We start from the raw sequence: 23,998 nt of genomic DNA on the forward strand, positions 1-23,998 counted from the left end.
GAGTAATTCCCTACAAAAGGTATGGGTTAAAAGATCAGTCCACCCTTAAAAGATATTCAGCTATAGGTGGAGCTCCTGGCATCTAACAGGTTTTGGATACTCCAACAGCAAGATCTCCCTGCCAGAATTCCTAACTCTGTTCCTGTCCACCTGGGACTTGGGTGTTCCTGTCCACACTTGAATGTTTCATCACCTCCTGTTGTATACTCCACAATATAAAATAAAAAAAAGTTAGTTCTGGAACAGAACACTGCAGGCTTAGGTGCAGAACTTACATGAATGTGTGTATGTGAATTACACAGCTAAGGGAGTTAAAGAAAAGAAGTTGTGAAACAGAAAGGCGATTACCTGGATTGGTGGGAAGCTGCATTAGGACCATATTTATCCAGGTTTCCCATTGTGGACCCTGGATTCTTTTAACATATTATTATTTTACATACTCCATGCACCCCAAGTCACAGTGGACATTGACGTATCTGTTAGATCAGGCCATTCCTTTAAGTGATGCCTGCAAACAATTCAATGTTTCTTGAAGTTTAAGCAGTCTGGTAAAGCCATTATCTACTGTACATATTTAGATTTCACGCATTCAAGCATTAAACAAAGATACCTGAGGCTTAACAAAGTAATTGCTGATATAGTTCATGCAGACCAAGCTGGCTTCATGCCTAACAAATCCCTCAATGTCAACCTCAGACGACTTTATATAAATATGCAAACACCAGCTGATAACGGATGGGTGAGAGCGCTTATGACGCTGGACGCGAACAAAGTGTTTGATGGTGTGGAGTAGTGCTATTTGTGGATAGTGCTGTAAAGATTTGGCTTCGGAGAAAAATGTATTGCATAGGTCCATTTATTGTATCATAATCCCCAAGCTGCTATCCGGGAGGGTGACAGGACCTCACAGGTATTTTTACTGAGTAGGAGTACTAGGCAGGGGTGCGCTCTCTGCCCCCTCATATTTGCCCTAGCAATAGAACCCCTGGCAGCTATAATTAAGACCAGCTCTCTGGTTGAGGGTTTTAAATATGGTTCACTCTATGAAAAGATCATGTTGTATGCAGACGACATGCTGTTTTTGATACAGGCCTTTCTTTGCAGGCAGTAATGGACGTAATCACTAAATTTGGCACTATTAACTGGACCAAGTCAGCCCTGTTGCCGCTGGATGGAGCTCTTGACTCCCAGTTACCTGCTTTTTGCCCAGTGCCTATAGTGGGGCAGTTCAGATATTTGGGTATCATAGTCTCAGCTGAGATTGTGGACTATTGCATTTGAACATATTTCCCCTGCTGTCACGGTTTAGGGATATGGTGAAATTGTGGTCTAAAGTACTGCTGTCAGTGGTGGGTAGAGCTAATTTAGCAAAAATAATCTTAATGCTCCAGCTGCTCTATGTCCTCCACAATACACCTGTGATTATACCCCTTAAAATATTTAGAGTGGTAAACTCCATGTTTCGTTCGCTACTATGGAAATCAGGCCCTGCTAGAGTCAGAGGTCCAAGGATAATGGGTGCCTAGCTTTCCTGAACCCCTGGCTGCACTACCTGGCAGCCCAGCTGCAGCAGCTGCTGAATGGCATGAATGGTGTATTGGCCAAGGGGAAAAACACACACTGATTCCACATTAGCTGTGGAAAGCCCTTGAGGCCCAACTCTTTTTAAAGTCCAACAAAAGGTACCCCACATATAGATTACTACATAACATTTGGTTCAAAGCAAAACAATTAGAGTGTCAAGATTTACTAGTCACAGCCCCATCTGGAATAACAATACTCACCCGGAACTGACAAAGCTGCAGTGTGCAGCCTGGTGGCGAGCATATGGTGTTACTCACTTCCGTCACACTTTAAGCAATGGCAGGTTGCTCCCATTTGCCCAGATGAAAACCAAATAAGGTATGTCAAACAAAATGTACTTCCCCTACCTTCAATTGCAGCACGGCATTAAAGTGCCAGCATCTATAGAGCAGGCGGTGCTATCTCCCACTCCTCTTTTTAATATGAAGCAGCAATCCACATCCACTAAAGGGTTCATCTCCAAGTGCTATGTGATGCTGCTGCCAGAGTACCTGGAGAATTTTCCCAACATGGCTATGGAAAAATGGGTGGAAGAAATGTGAGATATAGATGGGGATCAGTGGTCGGACACCCAACTATATATATATTATCGCAGGTTCATCGTACCCCACTTAAATTGTTTGCTCCTGGACTCTGCCCAGACCCATTGTATGCGGGATGCAAGGGTGCTAATGGGGACCTCAAATACATATCCTTTGGCGGTGCCCAAAGTTGCACCTCTTTTGAACTGGCATAGTAAACACCAACAACAATACTTTTCAAGTAGCCATCTCTCTTGACCCTAAACCATGCTTATTGGGTATGCTGGATGAGGTTAAAAATATGTCAGAGAGGCAGAGTCCAGAGCACTGTTCCAAACTTGAAAGCTTATCTTGCAACACTGCATCTCTCAAACCTCTACAACTTTACAGATTTGGTTAGCCAATGTGGTATTAACTTTGAGATATGAGTGCTTGATATATCAGCGTAGAGGCAGCCCGACACAGTTAAAAAAGATCTGGGGATGCTGGCTAGCTACCCCTGGCTTGGCTCCATTAGACCTAATTCTTCACAGGCTATTAACTTAACATGAGAACTCAACCACTCAGTGTGCCCTCACCCTTGGAGTGAGTTTAATTTAGTACTGGGGAAGAGATATGATGAGAATGTCTTCCTAAACCATATCTAAAGATGCATACACTGTGAGATATAATGACTATTGACATCTCAGGTTCAATCTGTTTTATAAACCTGCTTTAGTTATGTACAAGAACATTATTCTACTTTGTATTCTGTGAAGGTATTGTATAAATGTAATAATTCAGAATGTGCATTGTTTATTGTACTGTTAAAAGTTGTTAATAAACTTTATTCTGATTTAAAAAAAACAAAGATACTTAAACCTTTAACCTTTTAAAGAGAAACACCTAAATCTGAGCATAGGCTATTGTGCTCTTGCTGGTTCTACATACCTGTGAACACTATACAGTAAACTGTTGGCGCCAGGGGCATTGCTAGGTCTGCAAAAGATCTCAGGCTAGAGCCCATTGCAGCAGTCACCAACCTTTTTGCAAGCCCAGGGGTGGGGGGGAGGTGGTAAGCAATTTTTCCAGTGTGATTGAAGCATGTTGTTTCTATTATTACATTGTAATATAAAATGAAATAGTTCAACTCACCATAATGCAGAATCAGTGGGAGCCCCGAGCGTGTCACTTGCCCCATCTCTTGCCACCAGATGCAGTGTGTCACTTGCCACCGTCGCCTGCCACCAGATGCAGCTTGTTACTTGCCACCATCACCTGCCACTAGATGTGGATTGTCACTTGCCATGCCAGCCAGTGCTACCAAGTGTGCATTGTCGCAGCATTAGTGGCAGGCGGCAGCACTGGTCCATTTAGTGAGGGCGGAATAGCATTGATGTGTGGTGGGCAGTGAGAGATGATGTCATCTCTCTGCTCCCTGAAGCACCTCGCTTCCACATTGAAGAGGCCCGGCTGTGAGGGCGGAAGAGCGGTGATGTGGCGCGGGCAGAGAGAGATGATGTCATCTCTGCTCATCCACTTGTTCGCTTCTCTCCTCTCATCTGCCTCCTTCATGCAGCCCGCCCGCCACAGCCACGACCCGCTGGTTAGGCAGGGACACTGCGGCAAGAGGCTAGGGGCTATCGGCCCCAGATTCGGGGCTATAGCCTCAATAGCCACCCTCTAGCAACGCCCCTGGTTGGCGCTATATAAATCCTGTATTATAATAAAAGTAATAATAATAGTTGGTTCTTGCTGAAAAGGAATATGTAATTTAGAGCATATCATATCACTCCTAAATGGATGTATGAGGGAAAGAAATACCACCACTGAATAAATGTTCTCTGTTCTATACTAGGAAAGCCTTGTGTAAAGTACTACACATAGCAGAGTTTAATATTCCTGGATAAAACTGCAGATCATTATACTTTTCATGTATTTAGATCAACCATTCTCAACTAGGGTGCCATGGAACCCTAGAGTTCCTCAAGAAGCGGATAGAGGTTTCTCAAGCTATGGCTGATTGTCCACCTATTTGATGGTGCTTTCATAGTTCTGGGGCCAATGTAACTTGAAAGATCCAGCTGCATTATATCAATGATCTTTGATGATTTAGTCGTCTGTAAGGGTGGCAGTTTGACCAAGATCCATTAACTTTACTATCCACGGATGTAAGGGGCATTTTTTCCACTGATGCCTGATAAATTGGTTTAAGCAGGAGTTCCCTTAGACCTGAAAATTATTTCAAGGGTACTTTGGGGGTTAAAAAGGTTGAGAAAGGCTGCTTAAAAACCACTGTAGCTTGTATATATACTCATATAATTAACACTGAAGAACTAGAACCCCCTATCCTCCATTAGACCCTATTTATACCTTTGCATTTTTATTTTTGTGATTCTTTAAGTCAGAAACTTCTTACAAGCCACAAAGAATAACAGAGCAATGAGAAACAAGGAGCGAGAAATAATCTGAGCATTACAAAATGCCAATCATAGATACAGTATTGAAACCAGCATATAGAGATGGAAAAGGCTTTTGAAAAATCCATGGACTGGTGAGTGTTCTTTATTATAAGAATGAAACTATACTTGAAAAAAACAAGGGTGGGCCTACCCACGTAAAGTCAAAACAAATACATTGTTTTCAAGACGGACCCATCCCCAAAGGTTACCTCTGTCGATGGCTCTGCTACTGGGAGAGCTGCCTGGAACCTGATGGGGAATGCCTGACCATTGTGTAATAGATGCTGACAAAAGTGGGGCAACAAAGGGGCGGATGAGTGAGGGCAGCTACGACTGGAAATAGAGGAACCTAATAATCTAAGGCTGGAGGAGGGGGGAGAATGGAGGCAGTAGGTATGAAGAGAAACAAATAAAAAGGAGGCGGAGATACCTTTGCTTTTTAGCATGTGTGTTGTAAAGAGAGATGACTAAGGTGTCATAAGAAGCAATGTTATTTAATGAGCTGTTCTATGCAGTACAATGCAGTGCGTTTGAAAAATGAGATACGTTTGTTTTTCTCTGCATTTTATATGCGCTGTAATGCCCAAAAGCATAATGAAAATGTGTGTAAATGCACTACAACATACAGTATGTTTAAAAACAGACAATAGGGGACATGAATACATGTAAACTTGGTCTTGCAGCTTTACTAGAAAAAAATGTACCCAGTATGAATAAAGAAGACCAATAACAACATACACGTCATTTCTTACCTCTTGCCACATTTTAATAAAGTACAGCTCCTTTGAAAAATTGAAGAAGACATTTGTGTCATAAGCATCATCTCCTTTGTTGGAAATTGTGATATTAAGGGAAATGTTCTTCACAGCTCCCAATGCCAAATACTCAGTTTTTGAGTCAAAACTGTAATAATAAAAATAAACAGATTATTTTTAACTTCCTATTTATAGCTCAATCACTGCTCTAATACAACCAAATGTAGCAAAACCAGAGCATGTTAGGATTATATAATCATCAGTGTTTATTCAGTACATGTGTTTATTAACTGCATCTTGTACACAGCTCATGGGCGTCTTTAAACCATCATTTTAAATGCATAGAACACTGCAAGGCATTAGTCATTAAGAAAATACTAGCATGTGTCAACAAATGTTGTCATATAGGTTCACAACTAAACCTAAAGTGATGGCAGCCTTGATCTCCAATGTACAGTTGAGAATTTTTTTTTTTAGCACTTAGTGTTTTTTCTGAATTTCTGCATAAATAGTCCCTAATATGTGATCTGTTGTGTGCCCTGTACCCTGCTGAGTGCCCTGCTGTTCCCTGTACCATGCTGTGTGTCCTGTACCTTGCTGTGTGCCACATAGTGTGCTCCATGCCCTGCCATGAGCCCCTTGATGTGCCCCATGTTCTGCTGTGTGTCTTATGTTCTGCTGTGTATCCCATGATGTGTCCCATGTTCTGTTGTGTGCCCTATGTCCTGCTGTGTGCGCCGTGATGTGCCCAATGCCCTGCGGTGAGTCCCATGATGTGCCCCATGTTCTGATGTATGTCCCATGATGTGCTCTATGCCCTGCTGTGTGTCCCCTGTTCTGCAGTGTGCCCTATATCCTGCTGTGAGCTCTATGATGTGCCCTATATCCTGCTGTGAGCTCTATGATGTGCCCTATGCCCTGCTGTGAGCTCCATGATGTTCTGCTGTATGCCATGTGATGTGACCCAAGGCTTGCTGTGTGTGTTTTGCCCTGCTGTGAGCACCAGGGTGTGCCCCATGTTCCTGCTATGTGCCCCATGATGTGCCCCATGTTCTGCTGGGTGCCCTATGTCCTGTTGTGTGCCCCATGACGTTCCCCGTATTCAGCTGTGTTCCCCATGATTTTCCCCAAGCCCTGCTATGAACCCCATGATTTGCCCAATGCCCTGCTGTGAGCCCCATAATGTGCCCCATGTTCTGCTGTGTGCCCCATGATATGCCCTATGCCCTGCTGTGTGCCCCATGTTCTCCTGTGTGCCTTATGATGTGCCCCATGCCCTGCTGTGAGCCCCATGATGTGCCCCATGTTCTGCTGTGTGCCTCATGGTGTACCCCATGTTCTCCTGTGAGCGACATGATGTGCCCCCTGTTCTGCTGTATGCCCTGCTGTGTGCCCTATGCTCTGCTGTTAGCCCCATGATGACCCCCATGATCTGCTGTGTGCTTAATGATGTGCCCTCCTGCCCCCCCATGTAATCTGCCCTGGTGTACCGCATAATGTGCTCTGTTGACACCCTAACCCCTTTATTGTGTCCTGACCTCCTGTGCTCTGTCCTGCTGCCCCTGTACACTACCTAGCTCAAGTTATACCCAGAATTGAGCATCTGTGCAGAAAAAAACAGCACAAGTTTCACATAGAATAGGTAAGTTCTAATATTTTTTTCTATTATTTAATGCTATTTCTTAAAATAATTGTTGTTATAGCACAGTTTGCTGATCACACCAATGTTCCATGAGCTGTAGAGCTTAACGCTATTTCAGGGGTTCCCATAGATATCAAACTTTTTGCCAGGGATTCCTCGGAGGTTAAAAGGTTGAGAAAGACTGGATTAGATAATAGTTAGCCTCTGCCTGTATACTAAACCACTACTCAAACCCCTCTTTTCTTCCCTCTTGCTATTGAATGTCTCCAGTAGGGATGAGCCCAATGTTCCCCTGTTCGCCGAATAGCAAACAATTTGGGGTGTTTGCAGAAAAGTCAAAAGCCACAGACCATCCTTTAAAAGTCTATGGTAGAAATCAAAAGTGCTAATTTTTAAGGCTTATATGCATGGTATTGTCATAAAAAGTGTTTGGGGACCTGGGTCCTGCCCCAGGGGACATGTATCAATGCAAAAAAAGTTTCAAAAACTAACGTTTTTTCGGGAGCAGTGATTTTAATAATGCTTAAAGTGAAACAATAAAAGTGAAATATTCCTTTAAAGTTTGTACCTGGGGGGGTGTCTATAGTATGCTTGTAAATTGGCTCATGTTTCCCGTGTTTAGAACAGTCCGAGAGCAAAATTACATTTCTAAAGGAAAAAAAGTCATTTAAAAGTACTCGCTATAATGAATTGTCAGTCCCAGCAATACACATACGAGAAAGCGTCCCACCCTCCTGAACCGTACCAGGCCACATGCCCTCAACATGGAAAGGGTGCTTTGGGGTAGCCCCCCAAAGCACTGTGTCCCCAAGGGCCTCATCCCCACAACCCTTGCCCGGTGGTTGTGGGGGTCTGCGGATGGGGGGCTTATCGGAATTTGGAAGCCCCCTTTAACAAGGGGACCCCCAGCTCCTGGCCTCCCCCTCTGTTTGAAATGGTAATGGGTACAAATGTACCCCTACCATTTCACCAAAAAGTGTGAAAATGGTAAAAATTACTTGACACGGCTTGGGACAAGTCATTTATTAAAAAATAAAAATGTCCCACAAAGTCGTTGTTGTCTTCTTTTCTTGCTCTGTCGACGGACCGAACAAAGAAAAAAAAACACCTCCATGGGGGGCACCCACCGTATGACATGTCTTCGCTTTGACAGTTCTTTTATAACTGAGGGCGTGGCCACACCGTGATGTTTCCGGGTGACCTCGCCCCCCTCTGACGCACAGGGGCTTCCCAATGGCTTCCCCCGGGGCGGGCAACCCGTTTACGTAACTGGGTGGCCCCTGCCCCCTGTGACTATGGGGAAGCCATAAGGAAATCTCTGTGCATCAGAGGGGGGCGGGTTCACCCGGGAACATCATGCATTTTCTTTATTTTCTGGTCTGTCGGCGGAGCAAGAGAAGAAGGGTCTGGTATAGATTTTTGGGGTGACCCCCACGACATTTTTCTTTAAATTTTGGCGCAGGGTTCACCTTAAAATCCACACCAGACCTGAAGGGCCTGGTATGGAATTTGGGGGGACCCCCGACGCAATTGTTTTTTAAATTTTTGTTTGAGGTTCCCCTTAATATTTGGGTCTGGTAATGGACTGTGGGGGAATCCCATGCGATTTTTTTTCAATTACTTTTATGTGTATTGCCGGGACAATTCATTATAGCCGCAAGTACTTTTAAATTACTTTTTTCCTTTAGAAATGTAATTTTGCTCTCGGACTGTTCTGTTAAATCACTGCTCCTGAAAAAAACTTCAATTTTTAAAACTTTTTTTTGCATTGATACATGTCCGCTGGGGCAGGACCCAGGTCCCCAAACACTTTTTATGACAATACCTTACATATAAGCCTTTAAAATTAGCACTTTTGATTATTCATGTTCGTGTCCCATAGACTATAACGGTGTTCGAACAAATTTTTTGCCTGTTCGCATGTTCTGCGGCGAATAGAGCCAAGCGATGTTCAGCTCATCCCTAGTCTTCAGCTCACCCTGTATGTCATTGACTTGTCTCAGTCATCAGTGTCTCTGACTTGTTCTTTTGTGTGTCTATTTGTTGATGTTTGTAAATGTGCCTGTTGCTGGAACATACATGTCTGATCCATGACCAGCTTCTGTGTGTGTCCAGCTGCTGTCTTGTCTCATGTGAGAAAGTATTATTTAGCTTATTTTTGTCTAGGGATAAAGTTCAGGTTGGCCACTACCAGAATCAAGGTGAATCTTGTCAGTTATAAATCTGCAGTCCAGTGAATTTAGGTCCAGATTCACCATGGCATATGAATAATGGCTAGCAGACCTAAAAGGTCCCATAAGGGAGTCTTTGGATAAGCCTGCCCTCTCGTTATAAAAAAGGGAAACAAAAAAACCGTAGTGCCAGACCATTTAAAGTGGTTGTACAAAAAGTAAAGGGGAAGCTTACAAACTGCATCGAGAGAAATTAGTGTCAGTTAAGGAACTAGACATTAATTAAGATTGCCTAGTTTTAATTTATTTTGTGGGTACATTGGTTTTTATTTTATGTCGATAAGGCCTTTCTTTAGGTCAGACTGTTTTTTTTGCATGGCTTCCCTTAAAATATAAAATAGCCTTTGGTATTTTGTGATTTTCATTTTTTGGGGGGTTATTCTTTATCATATGTTGCTTGGAACTTTTTTCTTCTTTTTTTTTTTTTTTTTTTTTAACTTTGGCATGTTCAAAGCACAACCTCCACTAGTTACTGATCATCTGTTGTTGGAGCTGCCTTTTGTTTGCAGCATGCTACTGAATAATTAAAAACAAAAAAAAAGACTAAATGCAATAACAGTATGCACTCATATTCATCGCTCCCCCTATCACCACAGTAAAAAAATAAAAGTTAGGTATACATTGATTAAACCTATTGTCCCCAATGAAAACTATCCTGCTACTAGACAATTTAACACTGTGATCTCTTCATTCTTGTATTAAAACGTCTGCCTGCACTCGGTCTCTAGTACATATTGGCTGATTCTCCCTCAATAAAATGTACCCAGCCTGGCAATTGTTTTTTTTATGTTTACAAACGAATGCCTGGCAAATTTGACACTGTTTTATCATCTGCAATCTTTTAAAGTGTAGCAAACCCTTTTTCAGTTTATGATGAGTGGGGGATAGTTAGACTAGGGGTAGGCAACCTTTTGAGCACACTGTACTGAAAAATGTTTTCAAAGAAATTGAGCGTGCCAATTTTATAACAAAATAATGTCAATTTTTTTATAAAGTAAATGCTGTAAACGACTTTAGTAGTGAGAAATTAACATCCTGCACTCTCACGCCTCAGATCAGCCAGAATTCCTGCAACTCCACACCTCAGATCGCTGTCCCCCCTGCAAATCTGTTTCACCACTGTATACCCCTTCTCATCTGTCCCACCACTCTAACCCCCTGCTCACCTGCCCCACCACTGTACTACCCTGCACATCTGCCCCACCACTGTAGCCCCTGCTCATCTGCCCCACCATTGTAACCCCCTGTACATCTGCCCACCACTGTACCACCCTGCTCATCTGCCCCACCAATGTACCCCCTTTCTCATCTGCCCCACCATTGTAACCCCTTGCACATCTACCCCACCATTGTACTACCCTGCACATCTGCCCCATCCCTGTACCACCCTGCTCTTCTGTCCCACCACTCTAACCCCGTGCTCAGTCCTAACACTGAACCTATCTGCTCATTTGCCGCACCACTGTAACCCCCTTTCTTATCTGATCCACCAATGTACCTCCTGCATATCTGTCTCACCTCTGTACCCCCTGCTCTTCTGCCCCACCACTGTAACCCCCTGCTTATGTGCCCCACCAATACACCTCCTTTCAAATCTGCCCCACTGCCAAACCCCCCTGCTCATACGCCCCACCACTGTACCCCCCTGCTCATCTGCCCCACCACTGTACTACCCTGCACATCTGCCCCACCACTATACTACCCTGCACATTTGCCCCACCACTGTAACCCCCTGTACATCTGCCCAGCACTGTACCACCCTGCTCATCTGCCCCACCAATGTACCCCCTGCTCATCTGCCCCACCACTGTAACCCCTTTCACATCTACCCCAGCATTGTACTACCCTGAAAATCTGCCCCATCTCTGTACCCCCTGCTCATCTGTCCCACCACTTTAACCCCCTTTACATCTGCCCTACCACTGTACCACCCTGCTCTTCTGTCCCACCACTGTAACCTCCTGCTCATCTGCTGTAATCCCCTGCTCATCTGCCCCACCACTGTAACCCCTGTGCTTATCTGCCCCACCACTGTAACCCCTCTGTTTATCTGCCCCATCAACATACCCCTTTTCTCATCTGCCCAACTACTTTACCTCCCTGCACATCTGTCCCACTGCCATATCCCCATGCTCTTCTGTCTCACTACTGAATCACCTTCTCATCAGTCCTAACACTGAACCCGTCTGCTCATCTGCCGCACGACTGTAACCCACTTTCTTATCTGATCCACCAATGCACCTCCTGCATATCTGTCTCACCTCTGTACCCCCTGCTCTTCTGCCCCACCTCTGTTCCCCCTGCTATCCTGCCCCACCACTGTACCCCCTGCTCATGTGCCCCACCAATACGCCTCCTTTCACATCTGCCCCACTGCTCTACCCCCCTGCTTTTCTGCCCCAACACTGAACCCCCTGCTCATTTGGCCCAACACTGAACCCCCCGCTCATTTGGCCCAACACTGAACCCCCCGCTCATCTGTCTCATCACTATACCCCCCCTGCTCTTCTGTCCCACTGCTGAACCCCCTTCTCATCTCTTCCATCACTGTACCTCCCTGCACATCTGCCCCACCGCTGTACCCTCCTGCTCTTCTGTTTCACTTCTGAACGAATGATGAGCTCAGGTCAGGGGCCTTTTCTGAAAGCAGTGGGCCTGTGTGCAGGATCATAAGTTGGGCCCCCACAGCTGAGAAAAAGTGGTTGGGTGTGATTTTCATTGTGCTGAATACTGGCTGTGGCTTAAAGGGACACAGAGTGCAGGGGTTCAGTAGTAAGTGACGCAAAGGTTCAGGGATAATTTCAACAAAGTTCCCAGAAGCTCAATAGTAATTCCACATACTGTCACCTGATTGTGGTTTTCTCAATCACAGTGAAATCCCTTCTTTCTGAGATTGGTAGTGGCAACCAAGTGAGTCATCTTCCTCCAGATCGTGGATGGGGCTAGCAGGACTGTGACTGGCTTTAGCAGTGGCCAAGACAGTCCTCCTCCTTCTGAAAACAGGGACCGCCTCCCCCCCTCCCCTAGGAGAACTGCACCCAATCTCTGTTCTTGTTTTCAAGTTGCAGTGTTCCTGACCTCGGCTGCTGACCCTGGCTCTGTTCATCCTTAACTCTAACTTCTGGAATCTCTGACTATGGATTCACCTTGATAATCCTTTGGTAAATTCCCTGCCAAGCCCCCGTGCACAGATTCACAGCCCAGGTAGCTTTTTACCTTATTACCATGGGCTGTATATTTGCAAGGGTGAGCATACAGCTCTGCATTATGGACTCAAACCAAGGTAAGCCCGTACACAAGGGGGGCCTGTTACAAGGACAACTGCCTAAGAAGGGACTTTATCTCACTTTAGGAAATTTCTTCTTTCTTGCTGTTGAATCTCTGGTACAGGAAGTGGGACACGGACAGCAAAAATATATTTTGTCACTCATCACGCATCGGGAGTGGGGCCTAGTGACGTCAGCACGCACAACCAGGGCGCTTTCTTACCCTGTGTGTTGGCTGCTGCCACAAATATCCAAGCAATCCTTAAGGGGGCTGCACACCCCAATGTGAGATGCAAGCGATCTGAGTGCACCAGTGTCAGTGCACAGAAACAGGTGTCTTTTAACTTTGGATATTTTTGTTAAAAGTTTTAAAAAGGATTTAGCACTATGTCAGTTTCCTTTATCCTTTTATGAGCACTACTGCTGGGAACTACCCAGGATTCTCTTGAACCCAAGGAGGTTACAATCATCCACCAAGGATTCATATACCCCTTAAAGGGGAAGGCGCATGGTGACCAGCTGTTGGTCCTATATGGTGGTGAGCGCATAGATGTGAAGGTGGAGGGACACTGAAGGTGTATTACATGTTTGCACAACCACAAATTCACTATTTGGACCTCATTGTTTTCTCAGTTTTTTTATACTAAACCAGTGTATCTTACACTGGCCTATGTGCACAAGCACTTTATATTTGGTATAAAGTGACATATTTTTGCTATATATATTTTTATGTAAATACACTTATATTAGTTTTTTTCTACAATTTTTTTGCTGTCTTTTTACTGCATATTGTGTTACTGTTTATGATTTGTTTCATATAATATTATTATCAGTTAGTTGAGCGCTTTACCATCTTAAGCTATTTTATACTATCTTGGAACATGTATTGGGTATATAGCAGCAAACCTTCAAACACTGCCTTTATAGTACATTTCTAAACATAGTAATGCAGGGGACCAAATATTTATTTTCTTTGAAACATATTTATTTATTTTGAACTTTTGACACTTTAGCGGAATATATAAGTACAGTACACATTATTTATTCAAGCCAAGCTAATTATATAAGAAAAAATCAATTGTGCGCCAGTGTTGCTGAGACTGTTCTATAACACCATGCACAACTTTAAGGCATTCTCCAAGCATGTTGTTTAAAGGATTTGTGTATTTTGTATATATTTTATCTGAACACCCTCCCCAGGAAGAAATTGATCCTTGATAACACTTTTGGCTTTGTAGTTTCCTTCAATATGACACTAGAAGTGTTTAATCCCAAACACTCACTCTTACCATAGCTGGTACAGACCCAAAGAGACCCAAGATATTAATGACTCTCTCATATTATACAATTCATTCTGATAGAATGCAATCACTGTCTGGACAATAATTTTCCACATAGCTCCCTCAATTTTCAAATTGACTTTTGTCAAGCTGGGTGGTGCTTGCATGGCAAATCTGTCTCAAACCTGTCTAGCCAGCATTTTGGTAGCTGAAGACATTGCACCTGCTAGACTATGTCTCAAGCTTTGGCTTATTGTCCTCTACTGTGAAGATATTCTAATCGAGCATTTGGTCTTGTTCGATGTTAAAATGGGAGTGATGTATATTCAGAATTAAAACCTTTGTGGCTGGCTAGGATAATAGGGATTGAGCATCAAGACAACAGCTGTGTCTTTAAACCTGTATTTTAACCCTTATTGAATTAGAAAAGTAAGAAAAAATTGTGACGCTTAAATCACAATGTTGTAATCATACATAAATACTCAGTCCAACATAATGTGAAAACAAAAATGAAATATTATCACCATGTGATAAGTGAAAAAATATATATGAATAAATCCTATAATGTAAAAGTCCATAAAATTAATCCAGTAAAACTTGTTTTAGTGTAGTATCTTCCTATTCATCCACCACCCCAATGTGCAAAGTGATTCCGCTCCCTGCAGAAAACACACTCACTGAATTGATATGCCTCACACGCTTTAAACCACACAGAAAGGGTTAAAAAAATTATCCGATATCCAGCCGTGTATATAAGGGATCTCTCCACATGTAAATAATAAAAAGTGCTCCAATAGTGTGATAACGTAAAGCCAGTTTAATAAAATACTCTAAAATCTTCAACCATTACACTCACATTTGGTAGAATTCAAAGAAAACAGAAATACCACAGCAAATCTTCCATAAACATCTAAAGTGGTGTATTGTGGTCACAGTGTACCCGAGGTGTGCAGATGCTCTCTCACTCTCACCCACTCCTCAGACTCAGACATCCACTGATTCGGCATATCGCGTCAAACGTTAGTGATGATGATTGTCGTACAGCCACGCCTGACATGTTTCGTCACACAGACTTAATCGTTGGATTGGCTGTATGGCACTGCAAACACCCCTCTTATAAACTCACGTCAATCACGAATGCAAGTGTACAAACTGCGCCTGCGCACACCTCGTGTTCCCATACCCGCAATACACTGTATGTTACATCGATTCCAAGCAGCTAAAGGAACAACATTCAAGGGTGCATCATAGGCAACAACCGATGTCTCATGATTTATACATTCCACAATTAATTAGGTATACTGGCAGCTGATGATCGCACAGCAATTAAGCAGCACATCCCCGGATATCTGTCGATAATATCAAAAAATCAGATATCATAAAATATACTAAAACAATAAAACAAATATTCTGGATAAATGGCTGAAATTATACACAACCATCAATAATTATCTACACGTAATTTCCCATTTTCACAAAGACAAAAAATTATTATATAATATAATGAGAAGATTACAATATATAGAGACAAGTGAGATAACCAATGAAAAACTGAAAATATCTACTGGTAGATAGTGACTGTAACTCATCTCATTTATCCCTACTGTTTCCCTACATCTTACAACTACTATTATTCTTCATGAAGTGTAAATGTTCCTTAAAAGTCGCATGCATGAAATACCAATTCCACGCATGAAGCAATTCTGCAAAGCCCATTTTCAACATTCCTGTTACACAGAATTTGACTGGGCCTTATATCCATTGAAGGTCAAAAATGTATAATAAAACAATTCAGATCTACCTCAATGTTCAACCCTCTGGGAAAAAGGCATTTCATCAAAAAATCCACCAAGTTTCCCTTTGGGACAGATCCCTCACCCGGTTTGAGCCCCTCCAAGATGGATATATACAATCAATTCCACAGGATTGTAAAGATGGATCCTGATCATGTTTTTCTTTAAAGTGCAGGAACACACTGATATTTAAAGCCCTTTTTAATATTTGCTAGATGTTCCGAAATATGAACTTTCAGGAGTCTTTTTGTTCTCCCCACATAAAACAAGCCACAGGGACATCACAATAGGTCTATATGAAGAGTTGCAAGTAATGAATTCCTTTATTTCAAAGGTTTCATCATCAAGGTTTGTAATCCTAGACATGCCTCTGTTCACCTTCACTGTTATATATAGTAATCCTCTGTTCTAGTGCAATTATGTCGGACTCTAAGCATTTGTCCCTTTGGGATGTTTTTAATCCAAGCAGGGTGATGTCCACTTCTAATGGACAAATAACTATTTTGATTCATTGGTTTGAAATACACTTTGGTACTCAGCACATTCATACTTTTTTCAATGGTTACATCCAGAAAATTGACAGTCTTGTCGCTGATCTGATAGTCCAGCCTGATGTTATATTTTTGTTCAGGTCTTCCAAAAATTCCACCACAGATTCCTCCGACCCCTCCCAAACAAATAGGAGGTCATCTATGAACCAGCAGTAGAACTTTAATTGGGGTCTCTGTCTGCTAAATACATGCCTGTCTTCCCATTCAGCCATAAACAGGTTGGCTAGGCTGGGAGCAAATTTAGCTCCCATAGCCACGCCAACCTGTTGTGAGAAGAATTGTCCATTAAACCAAAAGTAGTTGTGCGACATACAGAAGTCCAGTGTCTGTCCCAAAAAACATTTTTGTATATGTGGGATATCCTCCCTTCTACTCAGCACCCAATTTAGTGCTATCGATGCATCCTCGTACTGTATAATAGTTTTTTTCTGGCCAAACAAATGATGGTTCATAATATAAAACTTACACATAAAGCCACCAAGGAAAATGTTTAAAAATTTTCACATTTATATTAATTGATAATTATTGAACATAGTGGTTTAGGACCATTAACTGTTCTGAACTGTTTTTTATGTGGGTAAAGAATAAGAATACTTTTGGTCAACTTGCTATTGGTAAGGCTACCAAAACACAATTTATGCTGTATATTAATATAACCTTTTTGCCCATTTATAAAAGAGCAGGTCAAAAATTTTCACTGGTAGGTTTACTTAAAGACTTGCATATAACTAGTACTCTATCTACTTCTACAATATGATATCTACAGAGAGGCCAGGTATTACCTCCTGCAGGGTATGGAACAACATGAAACTGATATAATAAAATGGATTGGTATGCATGAGAATGCAGTAACATTTATGAGAACTGTAAGGTTGTAATATATCACAAAACACTCACAAAATAACGCATGAAAAATAAACTATCAGTGCAGTATGTAGACTGCGTGATTTGATTATTAGTTATGGGTAACAATCATACAGTATTTCAAGTTAAAAAGATTTGCTTGGTTCAATCTGGAATAGAACACATGGAAGTAATCACTCATCCATTCAATGAGAAAGAAAGGACACTGCTGGGGAGCAAGCTGATATTTCTTCCTCTTCTAAGGTTGAGCTTGCTGTTATGTATAGCTCATTCTACAAATACATAGCATGCCAGCCAACTTCAGCATCTGCTATAAATCTTGCATACTAACTGCAAAGTCATAAAGTGGTCTCTGCTGAATGCAAAAAACATCCCTTCTAAAAACGGATTTCATTGAGCACACAGCCTGTATAATACCAAGTACATAAACACTTATTTGTAGTCTAATAGCTTGTAAGTGAATGAGCCAACCCGTACTGCAATTTTATGATAAATCATCACATTTCATAAACTATAACTTAGAAACTAGCACTTGCTTCTGTTGTATTCAGTATAGTTTAGCCCTGAAGTTAGCCACTGATAAATGCAAAATGTTAAAGTTTAAGTGATAGCCTTTGTTAGTGATGCAGGTTTAAAAGGCTTCCCTGCCTAACCCAAAGCCCAACTTAATGTGTTTCAAAAGCTTGCATTCTTATTAAGTTAGGTTGCCAATAATGCATAATACATAAACTCTAGACTTTTTCCTGTGATTTTTAATACTGCTTTCACATAATTAAGTGACACTACAGGTATACATCCCAAAAATATAATTGTCAGTATCCGCTGAATTCAAGAAAAGGTGCAATTTTTATTCAATACAGCATAATAGTAGTACCCTAAATGTATCTTTAAATTCATGCCCCATTGACATTATATCACAAAAGCGTAAAAACAAAAGTATTTCCTTGTATACATTTTTAGTGGCGCACATGATAAAGCAAGTTTATGCAAAATGGTATCGAACCCTGTTTTTCTATGTTGTCCTTTTTGAAATGCTGAATCTCAATGTGCAAGCTTTATGGGCAACTGATCGATAATGTCCAATGTGTTTGTTTGGACTTCGGGACTAATAACAATATTATTATTATTATTATTTTTTTGGACAGACTGGTTGTACACAAGTCGATCGACAGAGGGACAATCAGGGATTCCCTCACTTTTGAGGAATTTAATCTCACTTCATGTTTTGCCTTTGGGACAAGTGAAGGGAAATATCCCCAATGGGATACAAATGGCAAAAAGAAAAAACTGACAGGGGTTACAACCCTCCCTTAGTCTTTTCAAAATGAAAAAAAGGTTGCCTTTGGTTATACTTTAATTCCGGTAATTTTTAATATAAGGCTTAGTGACAAAGGATTGAATAACCCACACCTGAGGTACGAGTTATGCCGCGTACACAAGACCGGACTTTCTGGCAGAAAAGGTCTGACAGAATCATTCCGTCAGATTACGATCATGTGTGGGCTTCATCTGACTTTTTTCTTCAAAAATTCAGACGAACCTAGAAATAGAACATGTTTCAAATCTGTCCGAAGGAATCAATTTCTACCGGGAAAACCGTTCCTCTGTATGCTGGTCCAACGGACCAACTACGACGCTAGGGCAGCTATTGGCTACTGGCTATTGCACTTCCTTTTCTAGTCCCGTCGTACACCACCACGTTCAAAACGAACGGTCTGTTCATGTGTGGGCAAGTCCGTTTGGTCGGAAGTCCGTCGTATCTCCGTCGAAAGTCCGTCGGAACTCCTTCGGGAAGACCGTCTGACCTTTTCTGTCGGAAAGTCTGGTCGTGTGTACGCGGCATTAGATGCATTTTACAAAGTAGATACAATAAACAGAAGCATAAATAAAATAGAAACGAGGATAAAAAGAAACAAATCCAATAACCATTTTCATTTTACCACAGTGGAGCTAATCTAAATTAGGTTTTAAGTTTTCATAATACTACCATTTATATAGTTACCCAGACACCATTCTGATAGAACTCAAGTTCCACTACTTTACAAAAACCGTTGAGGCTTAGTTTCCCTGCACTACAACAAAGGGTGATTCAACTTTTTTACTCGACTGTACAGTACAGATTATAGTAGTAGTGGCAGACATGTATATATTGCTATAGTGTAGAACCTGCTATGCACATACAAACTTTGTCATTCTAAGTATTTTCATATAGACCACACTCATTTTGTTTTAATACCATAAATTAGGGGTTTTTCAACCAGGGTTCCATAAAATCCTGAGGTTCCTCTAGAGGTCCTTGAGCAAAGATGAGTTTCTAACTCCCACAACCACTGATATCCATTCTCATTTTAGCTGTGTGAGGGGGCAGTTTTCCCACTGGTCAACAAAGTGTTCTTCTTCCACTGACCATTAATATAAGGCTCCATGTAAACGGGACACTGAGGTAAAGTCTTCTGAACGTTTTTTTTTTTTTGAAAGCTTGAAACCGACGTTTAGAAACCCCATTTATGTGCTTTTTTTTTTTACAATGGATCCCATAATGAGCGTATGTGAGGAAATGCTCCTGACATTGCTCTTAATGAGGCTAGAACGATGCCGAAAATTGCGTGTGAGGACCAGAGTTCGTCACTACTGGACCCATCCATTGATCGCGCAATGTATGTCAGTAGGATATTTTACCAACATGTACCTACCCCGATAATTTTTTTAATTTTACACGCATGTCCACTGCCTCATTTGACATTATACTAGAAAAAGTTTGGCCCAGTCTAACAGCTTGGACATGAACATGAGGAAGAGTGTGCCACCAGAGGAACGTCTGTTGGTGACTATCAAATTTCATGAAACTATGTTTGATCACGTCATGGTCAGGTTCAATAGTGGGGTCATCTTTTTCATACCTAACAAAATATGGGTCAAATTACAATTATACTTTGTAAAACAACATTGCTAGTGGTGTACTGGATTGGATCAAGGGCTATATATGTTCTATGAATCAAGTAATTACCAGTTTTTTTAAACTTTTTTTATGTTTTCTCATCGTTTTCCATAATTTTTTAGTATTATAATTTCCAAAAAATTGGGTACCGTATATACTCGAGTATAGGTCGATCCGAATATAAGCCGAGGCCCCTAATTTACCACAAAAAACTGGGAAAACGTATTGACTCGTGTATAAGCCGAGGGTGAGACATGCGTCCATCCCTGTGTCCATCCCTGTGTCCATCACTGTGTCCATCACTGTGTCCATCCCTGTGTCCATCCCTGTGTCACGTCCATCCCTGTGTCCCGTCCATCCCTGTGTCCCGTCCATCCCTGTGTCCCGTCCATCCCTGTGTCACGTCCATCCCTGTGTCCATCGCAGCCTACCTGTCTCTTTGCCTTCTGCAGCCTCTGTGTGCCGTGCCGAGCCGTGCCGAGCTGAGCCGTGCAGAGCCGTGCCATGCCATGCCATGCCGTGCCATGCCGCACTTCTCCTCCTGGTCTGACAGACGGCGGCCATTCCACTGTTCAAAAGCCGCGCCTCCGTCTGTGATAGGCGGAACACTCAATTTCCCAGCAGTCAGTGTTCCGCCTATCACGGACATCCTCTCATCCTCGTCCATAGTATGAGAATGAGCGGATGTCTGTGATAGGCGGAACACTGACTGCTGGGAAATTGAGTGTTCCGCCTATCACAGACAGGGAGGCGCGGCTTTTGAATAGTGGAATGGCCGCCGTCTGTCTGCACGACACGCTGATCGTGTAGGCAGACGGCGGTGACTCGAGTATAAGCCGAGGGGGGCACTTTCAGCCTAAAAAAAGAGGCTGAAAATCTCGGCTTATACTCGAGTATATACGGTACCTTTAAAAACGCTTATAAACGAAAATGCAGCTAAATGCCGGTACCTCATTTAGCCACGTTTGGCATCTGAAACGTAGAAATCTTCAGCGTCTGAACAAAAAATTTTTGCCTTCAAAGAAAGCAACTGCCTAAAAATGACTGTAAATGAAACTGTGTAGATGGTCACATAAGATAACATAACAAAGGGGTTCAGGGGCAGTTGAAAAAAGCGCCCAACTGCCTCTGAACATGCGTTTAGCAGCAGCAGTGTACATGGGGCCTAAGGGGTCCTTTCTTGACTGGCCAGAAATATATGGGACCACATCAACAACTACCAATATAGGAAGGTACTATGAGCTAGAGATGTAATAAGGGTTCCCTGAGGCATACAAATAATTTCACGTGTTCATCTGTAAAATGAGAATGGCTACAATATATGATACATTTGGCACCCATACTGTGGCTCTTCTAAATGCTATTTAGTACATTTTTAAACTTACGATTCCATTAGGGGGCACTTTATAACTTTTAAAGCTCCTATATTCAATTACAAGGACAAAGGAATGTGTTATAACTAATTTTCCTCAAAGAAATATACTGTTCAATTAACTGAATGGATTGTGAACTTTACATTTGGAAACTTGTTTGACTGTGCATTGTAACATCATAGTATAATAAAACAAATGTATCTGATTGAAAACAACTGCAAACAGCATCAGAACCTTCACAATAACAATCCAAAATAATTCAAGTTTTCTGTGGCAGCAAAAACATTCTATCACTGTTTTTTTTAACCGGTTCCCGACCAGCGCACGACGATGTACATCGACAGAATGGCACGGGCAGGAATATTGGCGTACAGGTACGTCCAATCTTCAATGCCGCCCTGCCATCGGGAGCGCGCCGCCCGCGCTGGTCAGGACCCCCGTGAGTCCGGTCGCGGGACCCGCGGACTCGATCGCCGCGGTCATACCCGCGATCGTCTCACGGGATGGCTGAATGGAGGAAATGCCGTGTAAACAGTATTTCTCCATTCTGCCTAGCAACTAGTGACGCTGATCTCTGCTCCATGTGATTGAAGCAGAGATCAGTGTTCACTAAATGAAAGCCCAACCCCCCCACAGTTAGTAACACACCCCTAGGAACACTTAACCCCTACCCTGCCACCCACTGGTTAACCCCTTCACTGCCAGTGTCATTTACACAGGAATCACTGCATTTATATAGCAGTGATTACTGTATAAATGACAATGGTCCCAAAAATGTGTCAAAAATGTCCGATGGGTCCCCCACAATGTCGCAGTCACAATAAAAATCACTGATCGCCGCCATTACTAGTAAAAAAAATAATAATAAAAAATTATTAATAAAAATGCTATAAAACTATCCCTATTTTGTAAACGCTATAACTTTTGCGCAAACCAATCAATAATCGCTTATTGCGATTTTTTTTACCAAAAATATGTAGAAGAATACGTATCGGCCTAAACTGAGGGAAAAAAATGTTTTTTAATATATTTTTGGGGGATATTTAATATAACAAAAAGTAAAAAATAATGCGTTTTTTTCAAAATTGTCGCTCTATTTTTGTTTATAGAGCAAAAAATAAAAACCGCAGGGGTGATCAAATACCACCAAAAGAAAGCTCTATTTGTGGGGAAAAAAGGACGTCAATTTTGTTTGGGAGCCACGTCGCACGACCGCGCAATTGTCAGTTAAAGCGACGCAGTGCCGAATCGCAAAAAGTGGTCTGGTCTTTGACCAGCAAAATGGTCTGGTCTGTAAGTGGTTAAGGAGTTGTAAAGTCAGAAGGTTTTTTTATCTCAACTCACTCTATGCATTAGGATAAAAAGCCTTCTGTGTGCAGCAACTGCCCTCAGCCCCCCTTACCTGAGCCCCATCTCTGTCCAGCGATGTCCATGAGTGTCTCGACCATCTGAGACTCTCCCTCCTGATTGGCTGAAGCACAGCCATTGGCTCCCGCTGCTGTCAAAGTCAGTCAGCCAATCAGGAGAGAGAGGGGGCGTGAATGGACACAAGGAGCTGTGACTTGGATCGGGCGCCCCTATAGCAAGCTGCTTGCTGTGGGGTCACTCGACAGGAGGGAGGGACCAGAAGCACAGAAGAGGAATCCATGAGGAGGAGGATCCTGGCTGCACTGTGCAAATCCACAGCAAGAGAGCAGGTAAGTATAATGTTTGTTATTTTTATTGAAAATAAACAAGACTTTACAATCACTTTATTGTAAAACTAAAGGCAACACTTTTTTCAATTTTGGATAGAGTATGGCAGGTATAACTAAACGCCTGTATTTTTTTTTTTATATATACGTGTCCCATTGTGGTGATTTCTCTTCACTTCCTGTCCCATAGCCAAAATAAGAAGTGACAGGAAATCCCTCCAAAGTAAGGGAATCCTTGGCAGTCACTGGGGTCAACAGAACTAGTGTCTGCTTTATAAGGTTTCCCCTCTACACCTGTTCTGGGGACAATACAAAATGTGACATTTTATTTTATTTTTATTTTTATTGTTCTAATCCCTCTCCACTCCATCCAACTCACTTTTGCCTTTAATTATACTTTAAGAAATATGGATATCTTCAGTGGGGAAAAAATCTTTTACCTGTTTAACATTTGAGCATTCTAAAGTTAAACAAAGTAAACTAATAGAAGCAAACAAACACACCTTACTATTGGTCTGTTACCATGATGTGATCCTCCTTGATGTGTGGAAAGGTGCAGAAGGTAGAATGGGTAAAGCACAGAGCTTGACTTCAGTTCCTGAAGTTGGTAATTGAATATTAAAGTGATTGTAAAGTCTTTTTTTTTTTAAATTAAAAATAACAAACATATCATACTTACCTTCTCTGTGCAGTGGTTTTGCACAGACTGGCCTGGATCCTCCTCTTCCCGGGTCCCTCTTGGGTCCTCTTGGCCCCTCCCTCCTGATAAGTGCCCCCAGAGCAAACAGCTTGCTATGGGTGCACCTGAGCCGAGCCACAGTTCAGACACGGAGCCACGACCCGGCACCGCCTTCTCTCTCCTTATTGGCTCACTGAATTTGATTGACAGCAGGAGCCAATGGCGGTGCACTACCGTCTTAGCCAATGAGGAGGGAGAGTCTTGGGCAGCCAAGATACTCCTGCAATATTGTTGGATATATGGATATAGATGAGCTCAGGTAAGTATTGGGGGGCTGCTGCACATAGAAGGCTTTTTATCTTAATGCATAAATGCATTAAGATAAA

The 23,998-nt window shown here is 42.2% G+C and overlaps 1 protein-coding gene across 1 annotated transcript in view; it reads right to left on the reverse strand.

The window, feature by feature from the left end:
• ITGA9 (integrin subunit alpha 9) overlaps positions 1-23,998 on the reverse strand; it is a 569,728-nt gene that overhangs the window by 162,516 nt on the left and 383,214 nt on the right. The window contains exon 18 of the mRNA XM_077491718.1: positions 5,299-5,449. Coding sequence (XP_077347844.1) covers positions 5,299-5,449 — 151 coding nt within the window. The remainder of the gene's footprint in view (positions 1-5,298; positions 5,450-23,998) is intronic.

Source organism: Lithobates pipiens, unplaced genomic scaffold, assembly GCF_037356315.1.
Source record: "Lithobates pipiens isolate NorthernLeopardFrog02 unplaced genomic scaffold, aLitPip1_a1.2 Scaffold_19, whole genome shotgun sequence".
Classification (NCBI taxonomy): domain Eukaryota; kingdom Metazoa; phylum Chordata; class Amphibia; order Anura; family Ranidae; genus Lithobates; species Lithobates pipiens.